The 17,656-nt window shown below is 31.9% G+C and overlaps 3 protein-coding genes across 5 annotated transcripts; all 3 read left to right on the top strand.

The window, feature by feature from the left end:
• Positions 1 to 375: 375 nt before the first annotated feature.
• Positions 376 to 6,137, top strand: LOC143921001 (CLIP domain-containing serine protease HP8-like). 2 transcript variants are annotated; one of them, XM_077444079.1, is made up of 6 exons: positions 376 to 567; positions 1,906 to 2,093; positions 3,629 to 3,878; positions 3,961 to 4,251; positions 4,332 to 4,509; positions 5,595 to 6,134. In XM_077444079.1, exons 1-6 carry the CDS (start codon positions 516 to 518, stop codon positions 5,842 to 5,844), a joined length of 1,209 nt encoding a protein of 402 aa, XP_077300205.1. In that variant the 5' UTR covers positions 376 to 515; the 3' UTR covers positions 5,845 to 6,134. The 2 variants fall into 2 exon arrangements, with proteins under 2 accessions (XP_077300205.1, XP_077300206.1); XM_077444080.1 differs by having other exon boundaries at positions 384 to 567; positions 1,915 to 2,093; positions 5,595 to 6,137.
• A 1,812-nt stretch (positions 6,138 to 7,949) lies between these two features.
• Positions 7,950 to 8,836, top strand: LOC143921657 (uncharacterized). Its single transcript, XM_077445010.1, has 3 exons — positions 7,950 to 8,081; positions 8,527 to 8,722; positions 8,767 to 8,836. Exons 1-3 carry the CDS (start codon positions 8,018 to 8,020, stop codon positions 8,834 to 8,836), a joined length of 330 nt encoding a protein of 109 aa, XP_077301136.1. The 5' UTR covers positions 7,950 to 8,017.
• Positions 8,837 to 10,044: 1,208 nt separating this feature from the next.
• On the top strand, positions 10,045 to 15,019 carry LOC143921023 (CLIP domain-containing serine protease HP8-like). Of its 2 annotated transcripts, XM_077444121.1 has the most exons (4): positions 10,059 to 10,218; positions 10,295 to 10,585; positions 10,656 to 10,839; positions 12,811 to 15,019. In XM_077444121.1, exons 1-4 carry the CDS (start codon positions 10,194 to 10,196, stop codon positions 13,052 to 13,054), a joined length of 744 nt encoding a protein of 247 aa, XP_077300247.1. In that variant the 5' UTR covers positions 10,059 to 10,193; the 3' UTR covers positions 13,055 to 15,019. The 2 variants fall into 2 exon arrangements, with proteins under 2 accessions (XP_077300246.1, XP_077300247.1); XM_077444120.1 differs by having other exon boundaries at positions 10,045 to 10,585; positions 12,811 to 13,054.
• The last annotated feature ends 2,637 nt before the right edge of the window (positions 15,020 to 17,656 follow it).

Raw genomic sequence — 17,656 nt, forward strand, 5'->3', positions numbered from 1 at the left:
TAGACCATATACTGGTTTTGAAAAGGTTCCGAGACTTTGAAAGACTTTTTTCAATTTTCATCCCCTGAGCAACGCCGGTTCGAAGATTTAAAAGATATGTATTCATACAGTGAGGCATAAATTGAATTCGTGAAATTACAGTTGTTCAATGAGGCTCGATCACCATTTTCAATAACACTTAATATGAGATCATTGGAGCAATTTACCATTAAGACGATGAGTAAAATTCTCGATTAATATTAAATAAATGAACAAGCGTGAACATGTATTTTGAGGAAAAACAGTATTGAAAATAATTTAACAACAACAGCACTAAAAAAAGACATTATCTATGAGACGCGACTGAAAGAGGGGACAAAAGATAAGCCCAAGTTCATATTGGTGATGTTTTTTAAAATTTAACAACAAATTTTATAAATCAATCTACCACATGAGACGTATAATTTCATTATTGACCTCTTCTAAGTATCACTTACGGCTTACTGCATTTATCTGAAAAATTAAACAAATTTAAAATGTGGAAAAGTATAATTTTGATTTTCGCTCTTTCAAAAGTTGGAAATAGCGGTAAGTAACGAATTTATATCTATACATATATATATATATATATATATATATATATATATATATATATATATATATATATATATATATATATATATATATATATATATATATATATATATATATATATATATATATATATATTATATGAACATCATAATTAGTCACCGGACCCAGAAGGTGCCGCGCATTGTTCAAAGGTTGTAAATGCATTGTTAAAGGGTTGCCGAACCTTTTTATTTAAAAAGGATTTACAACAATGGAACAATCGATTGCACTGTGACTATCCTACCTCTAATCATAATAACTTTAAACGAAAGCAAAGTATCACATTTTTTACAATATGCGCCTATCACATTTTTACATAATATGCGACTATTTACATATGTACATACATACATATAATATGTATAAGTACTATTTAAATTATTACAACGTGCAATGATTGATTTATGAAAGGAGATCACTTTTTACAAACCTCCTTTACGTTTCACTTACGATTACAATTCAGGAAAAAATTTGCCTCTTATGCTGGGTACGAACCTAGCCAACGAACGGCCCCCAGGCCAACTTTTTAAACCAGTAGCGTACAAAATATCGAAATAAAAAAGTTAAATCAAATATCAAAATTAAGCTAAAGAGCGAGATTGAGCTAAAATTAGATCATCGTTGATGTTTTGAATTACAACAATGTTTTGAATTACGACGATACGCATTTACAACCAGAGAAATATTATAATTTCTCTGCTTACGAGCGCAAAAAAATCTTGTTATTATTTCTTAAAAGTCGTCACGATATGCTACTGTATTCAAATTAAATTTTAGGTCATTCATGTCAAATAAAAATCAACTAGTAAATTAAATATCAAGCGCAAATAGACTTTCAACAATATGCTTTGGAATTTAGTAATGCGTTAAAATTTGCTAAATATTACAAATAAGGGTAATTAGTATCGTATTACAATAACTCAAGAGATAAATAAAGAGTGACATTTTCACGAAAACCTAACCTCTCCATCTAACCTGGAACCAACTTATAGTTGAATTATATTTTCAGTTGACAAATATATTGACCAGTTGGAATGTAACTCGCCATATGAATCAACTTTATTCCAACTAGTCAAAATATAGATATTACAACTAAAAATACACTTCAACTATAACGGTAGTCAACAGATTAGTTGGAATATATTTCAAATAGTCAAAATATATTACAAATGGACGATATACTTTAACCGTAATATATACCTTTATACATATACATACATATGCGTGCATTTAAATGTCATAAAAACAGTGGCGATTTGGTGTTTTGGTTCCTTTTTGATAGTTTCTACATAGACATTTTAGAATATCCTCAACCTGAAGGACCCTGCCAATCTGCTTTTGGAACTGAAGGAACATGCTTAGTTCTTAACGAATGCGATGAGATCTTTTCGATATTGAAGGAATCATCACGAGCCTTTCTTCCAGCCATTCACGATATACTGAAAGAATCTCATTGCGGATTTGACGGCTTTCGACCAAAGGTACGAGATATGTAATAAAAATAAAAATGTCTACAAGTACTAATTACATAAATAGGTAAATAAAATAGTATAAACGCACCAACCATTTTAATTATTTTAAGTGCTGAATTGAACTTTCATTCATACTATTTTTTTTTCATTATCTACATATGTTCATGTATGTACATACATACATATGTACGTAGTAACAATAGATGTTTTTTTATCATGCAAAACTTCGACCTTGAGATTTTGAGTTGATCAATGATCACGTTTTCTTGGTTTAGAAAAAATGTGTGTTAGTAAATATACATGTGTCTGTGTATTTTGGAGACTTTTTGAATATCGCTAATCTTAACAGAAATGTGCTTCGGGGTTTGCGGATTAAACAGGGCTGTCCTAAAATATACATGAATGAATATAATCTATAACATTATTGACATTTCCAAAATAATACAGTATTCAGACTATCTTTTATTCGCTGATGACCTCAAACTTTTTAAGACAGTTAAGTCTCATAGTGACGCAGCTCTTCTCCAGTTGGACTTATGTAGATGCACTGTCAAGTTGGTCTGTCAAAAATAAATAACTTTTAGCATTAAAAAATGCTGTGTCCTCAATGTGAAAAGATCTTCAAATCGCTTGATTTATCCTTTTCACCTAAGTTTTGTTAATTTATCCTTTTCACATAGACGATATTTGTTTGCGGGCCACAAAAATGCTGGGATTCTTACTACGAATTAGTAAACCTTTCCAGAGTGCGTTGGTGCTTAAAATTCTTTATGAACCTCTAGTACGTAGCAATCTTGAATTTTATTCCATTATATAGGTATGGAGTCCTATCCATATGACTCATTCATTGAAGATTGATAGAATCCAAAAACGGTTTCTCAGATATACATATGTATAATATATGAAATTGTATGGTTATTATCCTTGGCTATATCCTAGTGCATACATTGGATTGTTAAGGTTCAACTCATTGGAGTCTCGTCGTGTTATGTTTCTGGGAAAGCACTTTTTCAAGCTATTAAATGGGATAGTACACAATCCTCAGGTTCTCAATGAATTTAAGTTTTATATGTTTAGTAAGATCAGGGACCTGAGGAATCGTGATTTGTTTGCTCCTCCTGTGGCTCGCACAAATATGTTGGCAACGTCTCCAATATCTAGAGCGATATATCTGCTCAACCTGGTTGCTGGTTAAATTGACCTCTTCAATGTAAACTGTGCTAAGCTGGTTGAGTGGTTGTTTTGCAACGCCAGTGGTTGATTTTATCAATTAAAAATATCAATGATTTTTTCATCAAGATATAGCAGGTTGTTATTAAGCTTTAAGGCTTTTATTATTATGATTTTATGATTGTATGACTTGCCACAGTGACGCGATTAAACTCTCTGTAATGTCACTGTGGCTAATATGTTAAAAAATGAATAAATGAAAAATCTCTACACGCATAATTTGAAGTTTGCGTATTGAATTGTTTTAAATTGTGTACTGAAAACTTTCCAAAAAATCATTGAACGCTTGAAGTGACCTTAGAATTTCGATACAGATTTGCTGTCCACTCTCATCACCAACATCAAGCTCCACTCCTAAAGTGACTGAAAGGCCGATAGAGCAAAATACGATTCCTGGTTTGACGTCTGAAAATAACTCTCTTTTACCACCGGATGTGACCCGCCACCCCAATCTAAATCAACTTCCGGTAAATTGTGGAGATGATGACTCTGATAAAATAACAGCCGGTGAACGTACTAGTATTATGGAATATCCATGGATGGCGCTAATCGCACACAGCTCAAGTCAGTTTGTCTCATTCGAAATCATCAACATAAAGTTATTTCATTTGATTTGTTTACTCACATACGTTTAATTTCTTTACAGAAAATGGGCTGTCATTTGGATGTGGTGGTAGTATCATTAATTCGAGATTCATTTTGACCGCTGCTCATTGTGTCACAGACCTGAGAAACTTGATCTTGGCTGGAGTCAGAGTAGGAGAACATAGCCTGGATACTGAGGAAGATTGTGAAGGACCAGATTATGATAAGTTATGTGCTTCACCACCTCAAGACTTTTTGATAGAAAGTGTATTCATTCACCCTCAATACAACGTACCTCGACTACAAAACGACATTGCCCTCATCAAACTGGGACCTATAGATTTTTCCAAAAGTTAGATCAAAATTTAAACTTAATACCTGTATAATATCAAAATAATCAAACAATTAATTTATGTCCTATTACGTTTTCAGACAATGTTATTCCAATATGTCTACCTGTCAGTGAAGAGCTTAGAAATTTAAAATTGGAAGGTTTGAGCGTGAAAATCGCCGGGTGGGGCATAACCGAAAATAAAACTAGCTCGAACGTGTTGCTTCAAGCTCGAGTACCAGTTATGACCAATCCTCAATGTGCAGAAGCTTACAAATCGTAAGAAAATATTTATTAACAACTAGCTGAACCCGGCATGCGTTGCAATGCCACAATAACGTTCCCATTCCTGTTCCCATTCCTGTTCCCGTTTCCGTTCCCGTTCCCGCAGGCAGTGAACACATTTGCAGGCAGCGAACACAATTGAAATTATTCATTTATTTGTTTATTTTACGCTAACAACGCATGTCGCGACGCGAAAACATTTGAAATTATTGCGTTGCAATGCCACTCGTTCCCGTTTGGACATGCATACAATAAATCCTGAAAGTTCCATTGTTTCATCGTACAATAACGCATGCAATTCCCGTTTCTCGAAGCGTATCGATAAGTGAATAGTTCAGATTCAAATTAATACTTAATAATCAAATTAAATTATAGTAAAGTATAGGAACGCATACGTGACAGACAGACAAACATCGATTTTTATATACAAGAGGTTTTTTCTCGGTTTTTTTTTAACGGTAATCTTCCCGGACATGCATACAACAAATCCTGAATGTTCCATCGTAATCAGTTCAGTGGTTTAGGAGCCTATTTGAGACAGACAGACAAACATTCAATTATATATATATATATATATATATATATATATATATATATATATATATATATATATATATATAGATATGCATATACATATATGGCGAACACTTTCTGCACAATGTAAATTGTAACAATTAATGTTAAGCGCTCAGTGCGCAGTGCGTACTACACAAGAGTATCCAGAACTCGTATCTAAAAACCATCTTAAAACCTAAAAAATACTTCATAATATAAACAATACCTAAAAAAATAGTATGAAATTGTAAGTCAAAATAATCACCGTATTTCCAGAGCTGTGGAGTCATTTAAAATTCAAAAGATACTCGAATTCAATTCCGATCAGTAATCTTAACTGACTCCAGCTTAAAAACACTAAGCATTTATAACACATTTATCTCACGATGACGCATTTTAAAAATTATATTGAGCAGGATTCAAATATATTGCAAACAATGATTTTTTTAATAAAATACTAATGTGAATCGTGAAATAAAATACGTTCTGGTGAGATAAAAACACTTTGTATCATAAATTTACAGACTTTTGCCAGTCGGCACTACTATCGGCTATAAGCAAATCTGCGCGGGGGGCGCAACTGGATCTGACTCTTGCAAAGGCGATTCAGGAGGACCCATGATGTTTCCCAGCAACGTCAATAATGTGATTAAAATTGTGCAACATGGAATAGTCAGTTACGGTTATACGGCTTGTGGAACGATAGGAATACCTGGAGTCTATACCAGAGTCGCTTACTACATGGATTGGATATTGGATCAACTGAAAAATTAATTATATACATACAATATATTATATATTTTACTCTTTTATATTTATATACCATATATTATATGTAGATTGTGTGTGCGTTGTAGAAGAAAATAAATAAATTGATTGATAAATACACAATGTCAGAAATGTATTTATCTAGTCCAGACTGGATGTGGAAGGAAACGCTTCAACTTAATGAGCTATGTAAAGTGGCGACAACTATGGATTGTTTTGGATAGTTAAACAAGCAAAACGACAATTGCGAATAAAAACAAGTTGAATATAATCTACTTTTTTCAACATTTACAACCAAAAAGTTTTTTATTTAGTTTTGATCGGTAGGTGGGGGAGTTTACCTTACCCAAATCCCTGCCTCCACCAAGAACTGGAAATACATACATACATATGTCAAATCACTGATACGGCTTGTTTAGTGTATGTATGTACATACTTCAGTGTGTTGAGTGAGTTTCTGATTTCCCGGCCTTTTTCAATTCCTCGGACAAGAAACGGGCCAGAGATCGTTCTTGGAATTCCTGAAATCCCGGGACATATGATTAAAAAACTATATATATATATAAAATTTATTTATTTAAAAAACAAACAATATATCTAGAAAACATAAAAATGTTATTTTAAAAATACATTTAATTTAAATTATAATCTAATTAATACTAAAATATTTGAATGAGAGTCCAAAAGCCTATTTCTAGATTTGGCACAAATATTTCCAGCAATGAGAAAACTCTTTAAATTTCGGTAGAAGTTGGTTTTATAGCCAAAAGGAACGGAAACATTTTTTTTTTATTTACTGTTTTTCTCATGTCATCATGTATCTATATTTAAATTTATTTTTTAAATTTAATGCTATTATTATTTACTTACTTTGTAGTTTTGTCTTTGATAACTCCTTGTTTAATTCTTCTTATATATATTTTTAATGTATATGAAATATTTCTGGACTGACCCGGGCAGAATTCCTAGTTAAGACTATTGTTTCAGATTTTTCATTTTTCGAGAAAAATGAATTCTCACTTAATTTCTAAAAAAATCTCTAATACGTTTAAATAATAAATTAAATTAAAATAATCAAATTGATACGTAATTTGAAAATATACACACCTGTTATATTAAACACATTATATTTTAATAGGCTTTAGATTTGGCTGTTTAACATTTCTCTCTATATAATGTGTAAATCCTTTTTAGAAACATGTTTAAAATATGAATATAAAAATACAATTTTATTGTGTCTTCGTTTGTTTATTTGATTTTTATTTAAAAAAAGAAGCTCCAAGCTTATTTGACTGTTGATATTTTCTAAATTTCTAAAAAAGAATTTCAGTACTACTTTCGGCAATTAGCAGTGCCGGATCTTCTCTGCTCAAAGATTTGGCGGTTATTTTAACGTATTTCAATACTGCTATTAATATTTTAGTGGTTTTAATTAATTATTTATTGTATGTATGTATGTACATACATATCATCTATATTTAGATCAATGCCTTTTTTAATTATTTTGAGAAACGAGAAATTTGAGGAGAAACACCTATTTTCCAACTAATTAAGTAATTTTTCTACTATTCCGTTTCTCCTCGAGAAGAAACATTAATTAAGAATAAGTGTGTGAAAATTTCATTGGGAATTTCCTAGAATCTGTTTTGCTGTTTTCCAAAAGGACAAAACCTCTACCTTAACCGGTTATTCCGACTTTGAAGGTCAATGAATCTGGTGCTCGAGGAATCTTACCAAGTAATTAACAGAATAACTCCTTCAGATATGAGTTACCACCAAATTACCAGGTAATTACGATCTTAGTTAAAGCAGAGCTACTCAAACTGTTTTATAGCGCAGACGCGTCTTTGATTAGCTCTAAGATAGATAACCATAAGATAACAGAACCAAATGTTTTGATTCTGAATTTAAAACTGTAGACTGAAAGAGGTAACAAACACACAAACAAAAATTCAATTTTATATAATTGATTAATATAATATATTGATTAATTGATTGAATCGGATTAATTTCTAGATTTATTAATATAAGCTGTATTTGCCAAATTGTTTGGTTTGAATTTTGATTCAATAAAAACAGGTATTTTGCTAGGACGATCATCAGTTGGTTGTGGTTGCAACCAGTGTGTGGACGCTTTCATTGACTTTCTTATCCCGATTTGCATCTATCCGTCTTAAAGATGCAGCCGAGTTGGTGCATCTTTGCAACAACGGTTGCACTTTTCTTGAGCCCCGTTAACTGTAGTAAGTCGACAGATTATTCCAACTGCAGAAAATGTTTCGATATCACTTTTTTGTATTTAATTGGTCAGTAACTTTAAATGCAAATTAAATAAAGTCGGCTACAATAATAAATGGTGATTTGATCAATAAGAATCTAAACGTTTTGATGAAGAAATAAAAGTTAACTGATCAAATTCGTATATTCAATATGTACATACATACATATGTAACATATTGTATGTATGTAGTTACTGTATATTTAAATGCAACAACTTCCTGTATTTATAACTGACCAAATATTTAGCTGCTATTTTTAATTTCAAACTTATTTTGTTAAATTTATATATGTACATACCAATTATATCTGTGAAATTTTAAAATCAAAGTTTTTAAAATGGGGTGCCGGTGATTGATTGTAGGCCACTTTTCAAATCAAAATGTGATTGTAATATTATAAATTATCTAGGTGATTTAGAATATCCGCAAATGGATGAAACTTGCACATCTCACTTAAAAACTGAAGGGAAATGCACAGTTGTCGAAGAATGTAATGAAATCTTCATGAAATTTATATCAGCAACAAAAAACATTTTATTTCTCGATCTAGTGCGAAGGTCTCAATGCGGATTCGATGGCTTCCGACCAAAGGTACAAGATTTTTGGTTAAATTTAGTAAATGTATCGGTTTTAATATTATTTGAACGAGTATGGTGGATGTGATGGATGATATTTTACCTAAGCTTTTCGATTATACCGGGTTGACACGGTGCGAGTAGCTGAGACCAGAAGCTTGGACGAGTAACTTTACTTACTTTACTCGTTAACTTGGACGAGTAACATTACTTACTTTACTCGGGCGTTACTCGCAACATGACAACAATCGATTCAATCATTTTTTAACGTTTTGAACGTCAAAGTTACACGACCAAGCTACTCGCATCGTGTCAACCCGGTATTATGGAACTCTTCACAGTTTCACACATACATACATATACGATATTGTCCTCATTGCGGTAAGTCTTTAGTAGGCGAATAAATTACATTATTCTTACTTTAAGTACTGAAATGAACTTGTTATTATTTAATTTTATCTACATACAATCTACCACCTATTGATTAACATTTGTCCACAATCCATATATCCGCTCCATTATATTCACAACCTTGATTCTCACCCACGTCCACATCCTATTTCGATAAAAGTGATATGCAATTAAACGATTTACAGTTCAATAAAACAATTTTCGTTATTTCTTGAATCAAATTAAATTTTGAATTCACGACGTTTAAAAATAAATGTAACTATAAAATAAAAATCCTTAAGAGGGCTGAACAGCAGCGCCTTGTCCATACAAACGTACTATACTTCTCCCTACCTCAATTATGGCACTAGAGAAATTATTTTTTAATATGCTATGGATATCCACCATTGGGGTGCATCTATCGTTTTATTTTTTTGATTAATTATTTTTTATAGGAGCTAGGAGCCGCCAAACATCTATAAAATCGCCTCTTTTTTACACCCACAAAAAGAGTCTAGCGTGGTTATTTAACGGTCGATTTAAAAAAAAGTACGCCGATAGATGCACAGAAAATATCTTTCTCATACCGATGATGAAATTTTTTTAAAAATTGGTCCAGTTTTGGAGGAGAAAATAGTAGAATACGAAACCTCGATTTTGTCAATTTAAAACACGTTTTATCTGGTCGAAGCGCAACTGTCGCATTCACTCAATATATATATATATATATTGATATATATTGTCGCATTCACTCAATATATACATACACTCAATATATATATCGAAGAAAGGAACGGTAAAAAAATTAAGGTTTCGGGTGTACAGCCCTCTTAACATTGTATTTTCAAAACAGATTTGCTGTCCCCTTTTATCAACTTCATCTTCAACTTCAAGCTCTACTCCAAAAGTTACAAGTACTCAAAATTCGATAGGGCAAAATGCAATTATTACTGGTTTTACATCTGAACAGACAACAGAACACAGAGGTATTCTTCCGCCGGATGTGACAAGCCACCCTAATATAAATTTACTTCCGACAAATTGTGGAGAAATACTAGAAGGCGATAAAATAACGAATGGTGAAAAGACTGGCATTTTTGAATACCCGTGGATGGCACTTATCGGATACAGATCAAGTTAGTTACGTTCAACGTCAAAAACCGATCCAATTATCTGATACTATTTGGTTGCTTTCGTCTACTGTTTTTGCAGAAAGAAAGTCATCATTCCAATGCGGTGGTAGTATAATTAATTCCAGACATATCTTGACAGCTGCACATTGCGTCGCCGACTTAAAAAGCACAGTCTTGGCAAATGTCAGAGTGGGAGAACACGACGTAAACACCAAAGTAGACTGTGAAGGACCAGATGACGACAGGCGTTGTGCTACAGCCCAGGACATCTTAATAGAAAGTGTTTTCTTTCATCCCGAATACAACAGGATTCGAATACAAAACGACATTGCCCTCATCAAACTCAAAACACCCATAGATTTTTCTAAAGGTTAGATTCAAATTGAAAATAAATCAATCAAACTATTTTACATGTTCTGATACTAACTGTTATATTTCAGACAATGTATTTCCAATATGTTTACCTATCAGTAAAGAACTTGGAAATTTAAAATTGGATGGTTTGGAGGTGAAAATCGCTGGTTGGGGCATAACCGAAAATAAAACCGACTCTAATGTATTGCTGCAAGTACAAGTACCAGTTGTGACCCATCATCAGTGTGTTGAGGCTTATAGTCGTAAAAAGTATAATTATTGTTTATAATACTAACACGGCAACAAAAAATCACGTTTTTGAGTTACCAGAGTGGAGACTAACCAATCTTTACTAAGTTTGACCCACTAAATTCGAATATGATAATGATTTTTGTTAGTTAGTGATCGTTTACGAGATATGAGCGTTTAAAAAAATGCGCAATTTTTACAGTTTTTTGGCTGTTGCGGTCTTTAACTCAAAATCTAGTATTGTTGTGCTCAATGTGAGTATTGGAATCAATAGTCACATGTTTTTTTCTATTGATTGTGATTTTTTATTGTTTTAAAATACTTATAATTTATTGTCTAGTGAATTTTAAAAGTCAAAATAGGAAAAACATTTGACTATTGATTACAATACTCACTTTGAGCTCAACAATACTAGATTTTGAGTTAAAGACCGCAAAAGGCAAAAAACTGTAAAAATCGCGCATTTTTTTAAACGCTCATATCTCGTAAACGATATATAACCAAAAAAAACCATTATCGTATTCGAATTTAGTGGGTCAAACTTAGTAAAGATTGGTTAGTCTCCGCTCTGGTAATTTTTTTTGTTACTCAGTGTAATTGCCTTCATCTAATATTCACTTTTACTTACGTTAAATACACAGCAACAAAAAAATCTCATTTTTTTCCTTACCGGAGAGGATATTAATCAATATTTACAAAGTTTAGCCCACTAAATTCTAATATCATAATGATTTTTATTGGCTTCTTCTCGTTTTTGAAATATTGGCGTTTATAAAAAAGCGAAATTTTTACAGATTTTTGGCTTTTGCAGTCTTTAAATCAAAATCTAGTATTGCTGTGCCAAAAGTGAGTATTGGAATCAATATTGAGATAATTTTTCTATTGATTGTGATTTTTTATATCTTTAAAATACGTATAAATGAATTATCTAGCGAATTTTAAAGGTCAAAAATATGCTTTTTTTTTTAAACACATTTTTTCTCGAGCTATCATGAATATATTGAACCAGTTCTATATTTCACTACGTTTTCTAGGGTTAGTTTTCCATCTCATTTTTTTTATCTTAACGTACTAATTCGAGCGCTAAATGATTTTAAATTACAATGTGAAATGAAAGCGAGTTGCTCATCGCTCGTGAGTGACGATGTGCGACCGTGAGCGAGTCAGATGGAGTGATGGGCTCCTCATTCTTTATGTCGTGCTTAACACCCGTTGTAAACACCGCATTCTTTAATTAAATTTAAAATTATTTCCCGTTTGAATTAGTGCGTTTATATAATACGTAGATATTAAAAACATATTGAGATAAAAAATCAATCCTTAAACATGGTTAAGTCACAAATCGACGAAATAAGCTCATAATATTATGATATAAAAGTATTAAACAAAGTAAATTTTTGACTTTTAAAATTCGCTAGGTAATTAATTATAACTATTTCGAAGCAATAAAATCACAATTAATTCAAAAAAGCATCTGGCTATAGATTTCAATACTCACTTTTGGCACACCAATACTAAATTTTGAGTTAAAGATTGCAAAAGCGAAAAATATCTACAAATTGTGCATTTTTAAAACGTTTATATCTCATAAACGAGAATAAGCCGGCAGAAATCATTGTCAGATTTATATTTAATGGGTCAAACTTATAGTAATGTATATCGATTATTCTCCGCTCCGGTAATTTTTTTTTTTTGTTGCTAGGTCATTAATTCCATTTAGAATTATTGATAATTATATTTTTGAGAAAAAATAAATGTTACATAGTACATATGTATATGTACATACGTATATCTCAAATAGTTGCATAGTTGAAAAAGTGGTTAAAATATGCAATGGACGTACATATTCTTGTTGAGGGCTCGTTGTTTCGGAAATTTAATGACACCTACATATGTATGTGTATATGTATCTATAAGACTGTGATTATTATATGAAAAATACTATTTGTTGATCATGTATTTATGCATGTGTGTATATGTCATAATTTGCAGATATTCATTGCCAATTGCCAATCATAAGCAGATATGTGCCGGAGGTGAGAGCAAAAAGGACGCTTGTAAAGGTGATTCTGGAGGACCATTAATGATGGTCAATGATATCAATGGTGTCTATAAGTTTGTGCAACACGGAATTGTCAGTTATGGGCCTGTACTCTGCGGAACAGAAGGATTACCTGGAGTTTATACTAGGATAGCGTACTACATGGATTGGATATTGAATCACCTGCAAAACTAATTATAGCAAACATATTAAATATGCATATGTAAGAGCGACGCTATTTGTATGGGAACTTTATAACGGCGAATTTGAATTCTCGTTTAATAGTCAAAACTTATAATCTTTAGACTTCCAAAAGGCTTTTGACAAGGTTAATCACGGTTTGCTAATTCGTAAATTATCTAAATTTGGAATTCATGCCAATTTACTTAGATGGTTAACTTCCTATGTTAATTTGAGAAGTCAATTGGTTACAATTAAGGGTTTCTCATCTGCCCCTAGAATAATCCCTTCAGGAGTTCCTCAAGGTTCTCACCTTGGACCACTTCTGTTTATTATTTTTATTAATGATCTAATCCCCCTACTGAAGTGTCAATGCTTACTTTATGCCGATGATCTTTATGTTTTCCATCCTATAAATAGTGAGTCGGATTGCTTAAAATTACAATCCGACAATGATATAATATCTGAATGGTGTAATGTAAACCTTATGCATCTCAATATTTCTAAATGCTTCTCATTGACACTTTCCAGAAATCGTAACCTAATTGACTTTACTTACAATATTAATAACGTAGATCTTATAGCAAAAAATTGTGCCAGAGACTTAGGTATACTTATAGATTCCAAACTATCATTTAATGAACATATTAATCATATTGTAACTAAATCTTATAAACTCTTGGGATTTATTTGCCGAGTTGCGAAGCCCTTTAACCGCTTAGACGCCCAGACGACGCGCTGAGCGTATAATAGATACGGCTGTTTGCGCCTTAAGGCGCTTTGGGCAGCTAAGCGGCTAAGAATCCCCATACTCTGATTCTACTCTATTACAATTTGGTTCGTAGTAACATGGAGTATGCCTCAATCATATGGTCTCCCTATTACCAAACTCACATTGAGCATTTAGAAACAATCCAGAAGCGTTTTTTGCGCCATTTATCCTATAAGACTGGTCTTAAAAAACTGTTACCATCTTATAATGACAGACTTTCTTTTTTCCATATTGCAAGTTTGTCTCAGCGTAGAAGGGTTTCTGATTTGTTAATTTTATATAAGATTGCTAATGGTATTCTTGACACATCTGTTTTAAGTGAGATTAATTTTAACGTTCATGCCCGATTCACCAGATGCACAAATCTTTTTTATCCACCAATTTATCACAGCAACACCTCTTTCAATAGTGCAATCGTTCGTATATGCCGTATTTACGATAGCTTAGATGATTGTCCTGACCTCTTTAGTGACTCTTTTAGTATTTTTAGGACAAAGGTGAAGAAAATAATATGTGGTTGATTTGCTTCGTCATCCTTATAGTCTTTCTTTTTCTTTTTTACTTTATCTGTATCTTTTTCTTTATCTGTTTCTTTTATTTTTTTTTAAATCTTGATGTCTTTGTAATTTTACTTTTTTATATCACCATGTGGTGCTCACTGTAAATGGAATATTATATTTTTATTAATGTTTATTATTATTTTTTTGTCTCATTATACAACTTTCTTTTTATATTTTATTTTGTATGTGTGCCTATTTAAATAAAAAAAAATCGACCCAATTAAACTTCAATGGATGAATATTGAGCGTTTTTATTTTTTTAATAATAAAAGAATAAAAATCAGTCTCGAAAATCAGATATGTATATGAAAAAACCCAAATTTTAAAAAAATTTTTAGACATAAATCGGTTAATTAGAGACACAGGACATGGTTTAAAATCTAAAAAGATCTAAATTCAAAATTCGCGTTTTTTGCTCCGGCCTTGATTAAACATGTATATGTATATATTTTATTTACACATGTGATTTTCAAAATCGAATATAAAATACATTCATCACAAAAACTTTCCAATATGTATGTATATTTAAAGAAGGAAAGTTTGATATAATCAAGTCGATAGTAGAAACTTTTATATTTTATATTATAAATTATGTATGTTTGTATGTGTAAAATGTAGAAGAAAATATGATAAATCAATAAACAATGTAAAAAAATTATACTGGTATAACATTTTTTGGCTTGGAATTGTTGAAAAAAATTGTGAAAGTTTGCAATTTGTATATATATGTACATACAAAAAAAAAAACACAAAATGTGTCTAAATCAAGACCAAGATCAGTTTACCAGGCCCGCTCGTAAAATCATCAGATTTAAAATCATAAATGGGTTTGATCAAATTTAGTTGGTTGGCTGTTTGGTTTAAAAAGTCAAATTTGTTAAATTTTTTTAAAGTAAAAAAAGGGTGTGTGGGTCGTATTATACTACAATACATACATATATGATACGTGTATAGTCTGTATAACTAGCGATACAATAGCGCAAATACTATCATATAAAACTAGTTTTTTAATTGTTATTGTTGCAAACATAACAATATGAAGTTCTCGAGAATATTGTATTCTATATTATCGTAGAATTGCTTATTACCAATAATAAGGGTCAAACGATAGCACGTGTAAGCATACATAAATGATCTTCACATTAACAAGTTTGAGTGAGAATCATAATTGTCTTTAATTTTACCTTAGATAAACGTCTAATCTTTAACTCGTTTAAATTTTTCATGTTTACGAACAATACCATAGTTCAAAATATAATTTTTCCAGTGCTGTCGAATTCCGCCAAGACATACGGAAGTAATTAAATTTCCAATATAACAAATTCATTTTTAACAGGTTTCTAGAAATTTGTTATGACGAGATTTGACTGAAATATAATAAATATAGATATGTATTTTTTTTAATTAATTCTAAATATAGTGTGAAAATTAATCGAGTATCTCATTTGCAGATCAGCTATTGGTTTGAGCACGATTTAGCGATGCGTTTAAATCTAAGACTAAGTTTAATTCAACTGATTATCCGTGAAATGGTGATCTAATACAATTTTAGCGAGTTGATTAGCTAGTTGAAGGAAAACCATACACGTATTATGTTTTCATTTTTCCTCAAATTATTTGAAAAACAATCGTTCTTCATTGAATATTTATACAAATACCTAGAAAACACAATTACGCGACATAATCAACGACACGCGTATTCCATTTCGATGTTGCGCAAACTTTGTATATATTTAAACCAATTTTTCCTAGTAAGTATTTCTTGTGACCGGATCTCGAATGTAATTGTTTTACAACATTATATTACTGTGGATAGATTTGGGTTCTTCCTCTTGTTCGCTCCACGACGAGTCACTCCAGACTACCCCTTTCACCATCACATCCTATACATAGAATCTGATTCAGTATTTTAAGTATATGAGTACTATCAGTATTTAAGTACTATACCAAACCACAAAAAATCAGGTGAACTGCACTATCTTTAAATATATACATGCAGTTCAACCATGCTCCATTTCCTTAGCTTCTACTTGGTAATGAGGCATGCATGTCGTTGCTGTAACAGTTGGGACTTCATGCCCCTTATTATATGCCAAGTAGACATCATCATTTGATGGTTGTACCCAGTGCTGGCCTTACACCCAATGGCGCAATCTGGGAATTTTTTCTAAACACCCTTAGAAAAAAATTGTAAAAAATTGGATTACCATCCTCCTTTTTCCCGGCCTTGGGACTTTGCTACAGTTTCAGGCAGTGTAAGCAAAAGCATAGAAACTCAAATGTTTGGATATAATTCTTGTAAATTGTGCTGTTTTATAAAATTAAATACAATGAGTGAATTAATTTTATCTTGAACTTTATTTGAATAATAATATCAGTTTTTTTTAATTCGTTGTGAGCTCTAATTTTAATTTTAAAGCGCTTTTGGCGCATCGAGCGGTCCCCAAACTTATTTGGCGCCCTCGGGCACCGCCCGACCCAGACCCCCCCTAAAACCGGTACTGGTTGAACCTCCTGCCCGCACAGTTCTTTATTGGAAGGCTCCTATCCTAAGAGCTATCCGGCATGTTGGTAAAAACGTTGCTACCGTGCCTGAACGTGATATATTCCATCTCAGTGAGCGTTGATTATTAACCTATTTTTCTGGTAGCCTGCGCTCATCATTATTTTCATAATTGGATGTGATGTATGAATGAATGTTGATCTTCTCTCTTCAATTTGTGACTACTTCTATTTGAAAATTTATTTCTGTATAGTAAATATATTTTTTTATTTATTAAATTTTCGTCCATTGTGGGGCATTAGCAAATTCCTGTAATACCACAATGATTCAAACTTTAAATAAATAATCCACGGAGAGATGAGTTAATCATCTATTAAGAATTATGATGATATGTCTTCAGCAAACATTCTCAATCAAGCAGTTGAAGTTACGTCAATAGACAAATTAATTATATACTCTACAGCTAGCAGAAAGTATGAGTACAAGTTCATTGGGACTTCCCTAAAATGTCTACACAATACTGCATACATTATTTTTTATACGAGAAACACTACATAGTCATAGATTTAGATTAAAATAATATGTATATTAACACCAATTGAAGGTAAATAAATACAATGATATTAGTTAGTAGTGGATGGGAGCACTATCGAGTGCTCTATGCATATGTACCTATACATATATTCGAGTGGCCAATGACTCAGTGAGCATGGCCAACGACCGTGGTATGTCCCCTAGTCATATAAAGCAGGTTGCGCATCACTGAACGATTAAAACGAGAC

This window comes from Arctopsyche grandis, chromosome 13 (assembly GCF_051622035.1).
Source record: "Arctopsyche grandis isolate Sample6627 chromosome 13, ASM5162203v2, whole genome shotgun sequence".
NCBI classification, from domain to species: Eukaryota; Metazoa; Arthropoda; class Insecta; order Trichoptera; family Hydropsychidae; genus Arctopsyche; species Arctopsyche grandis.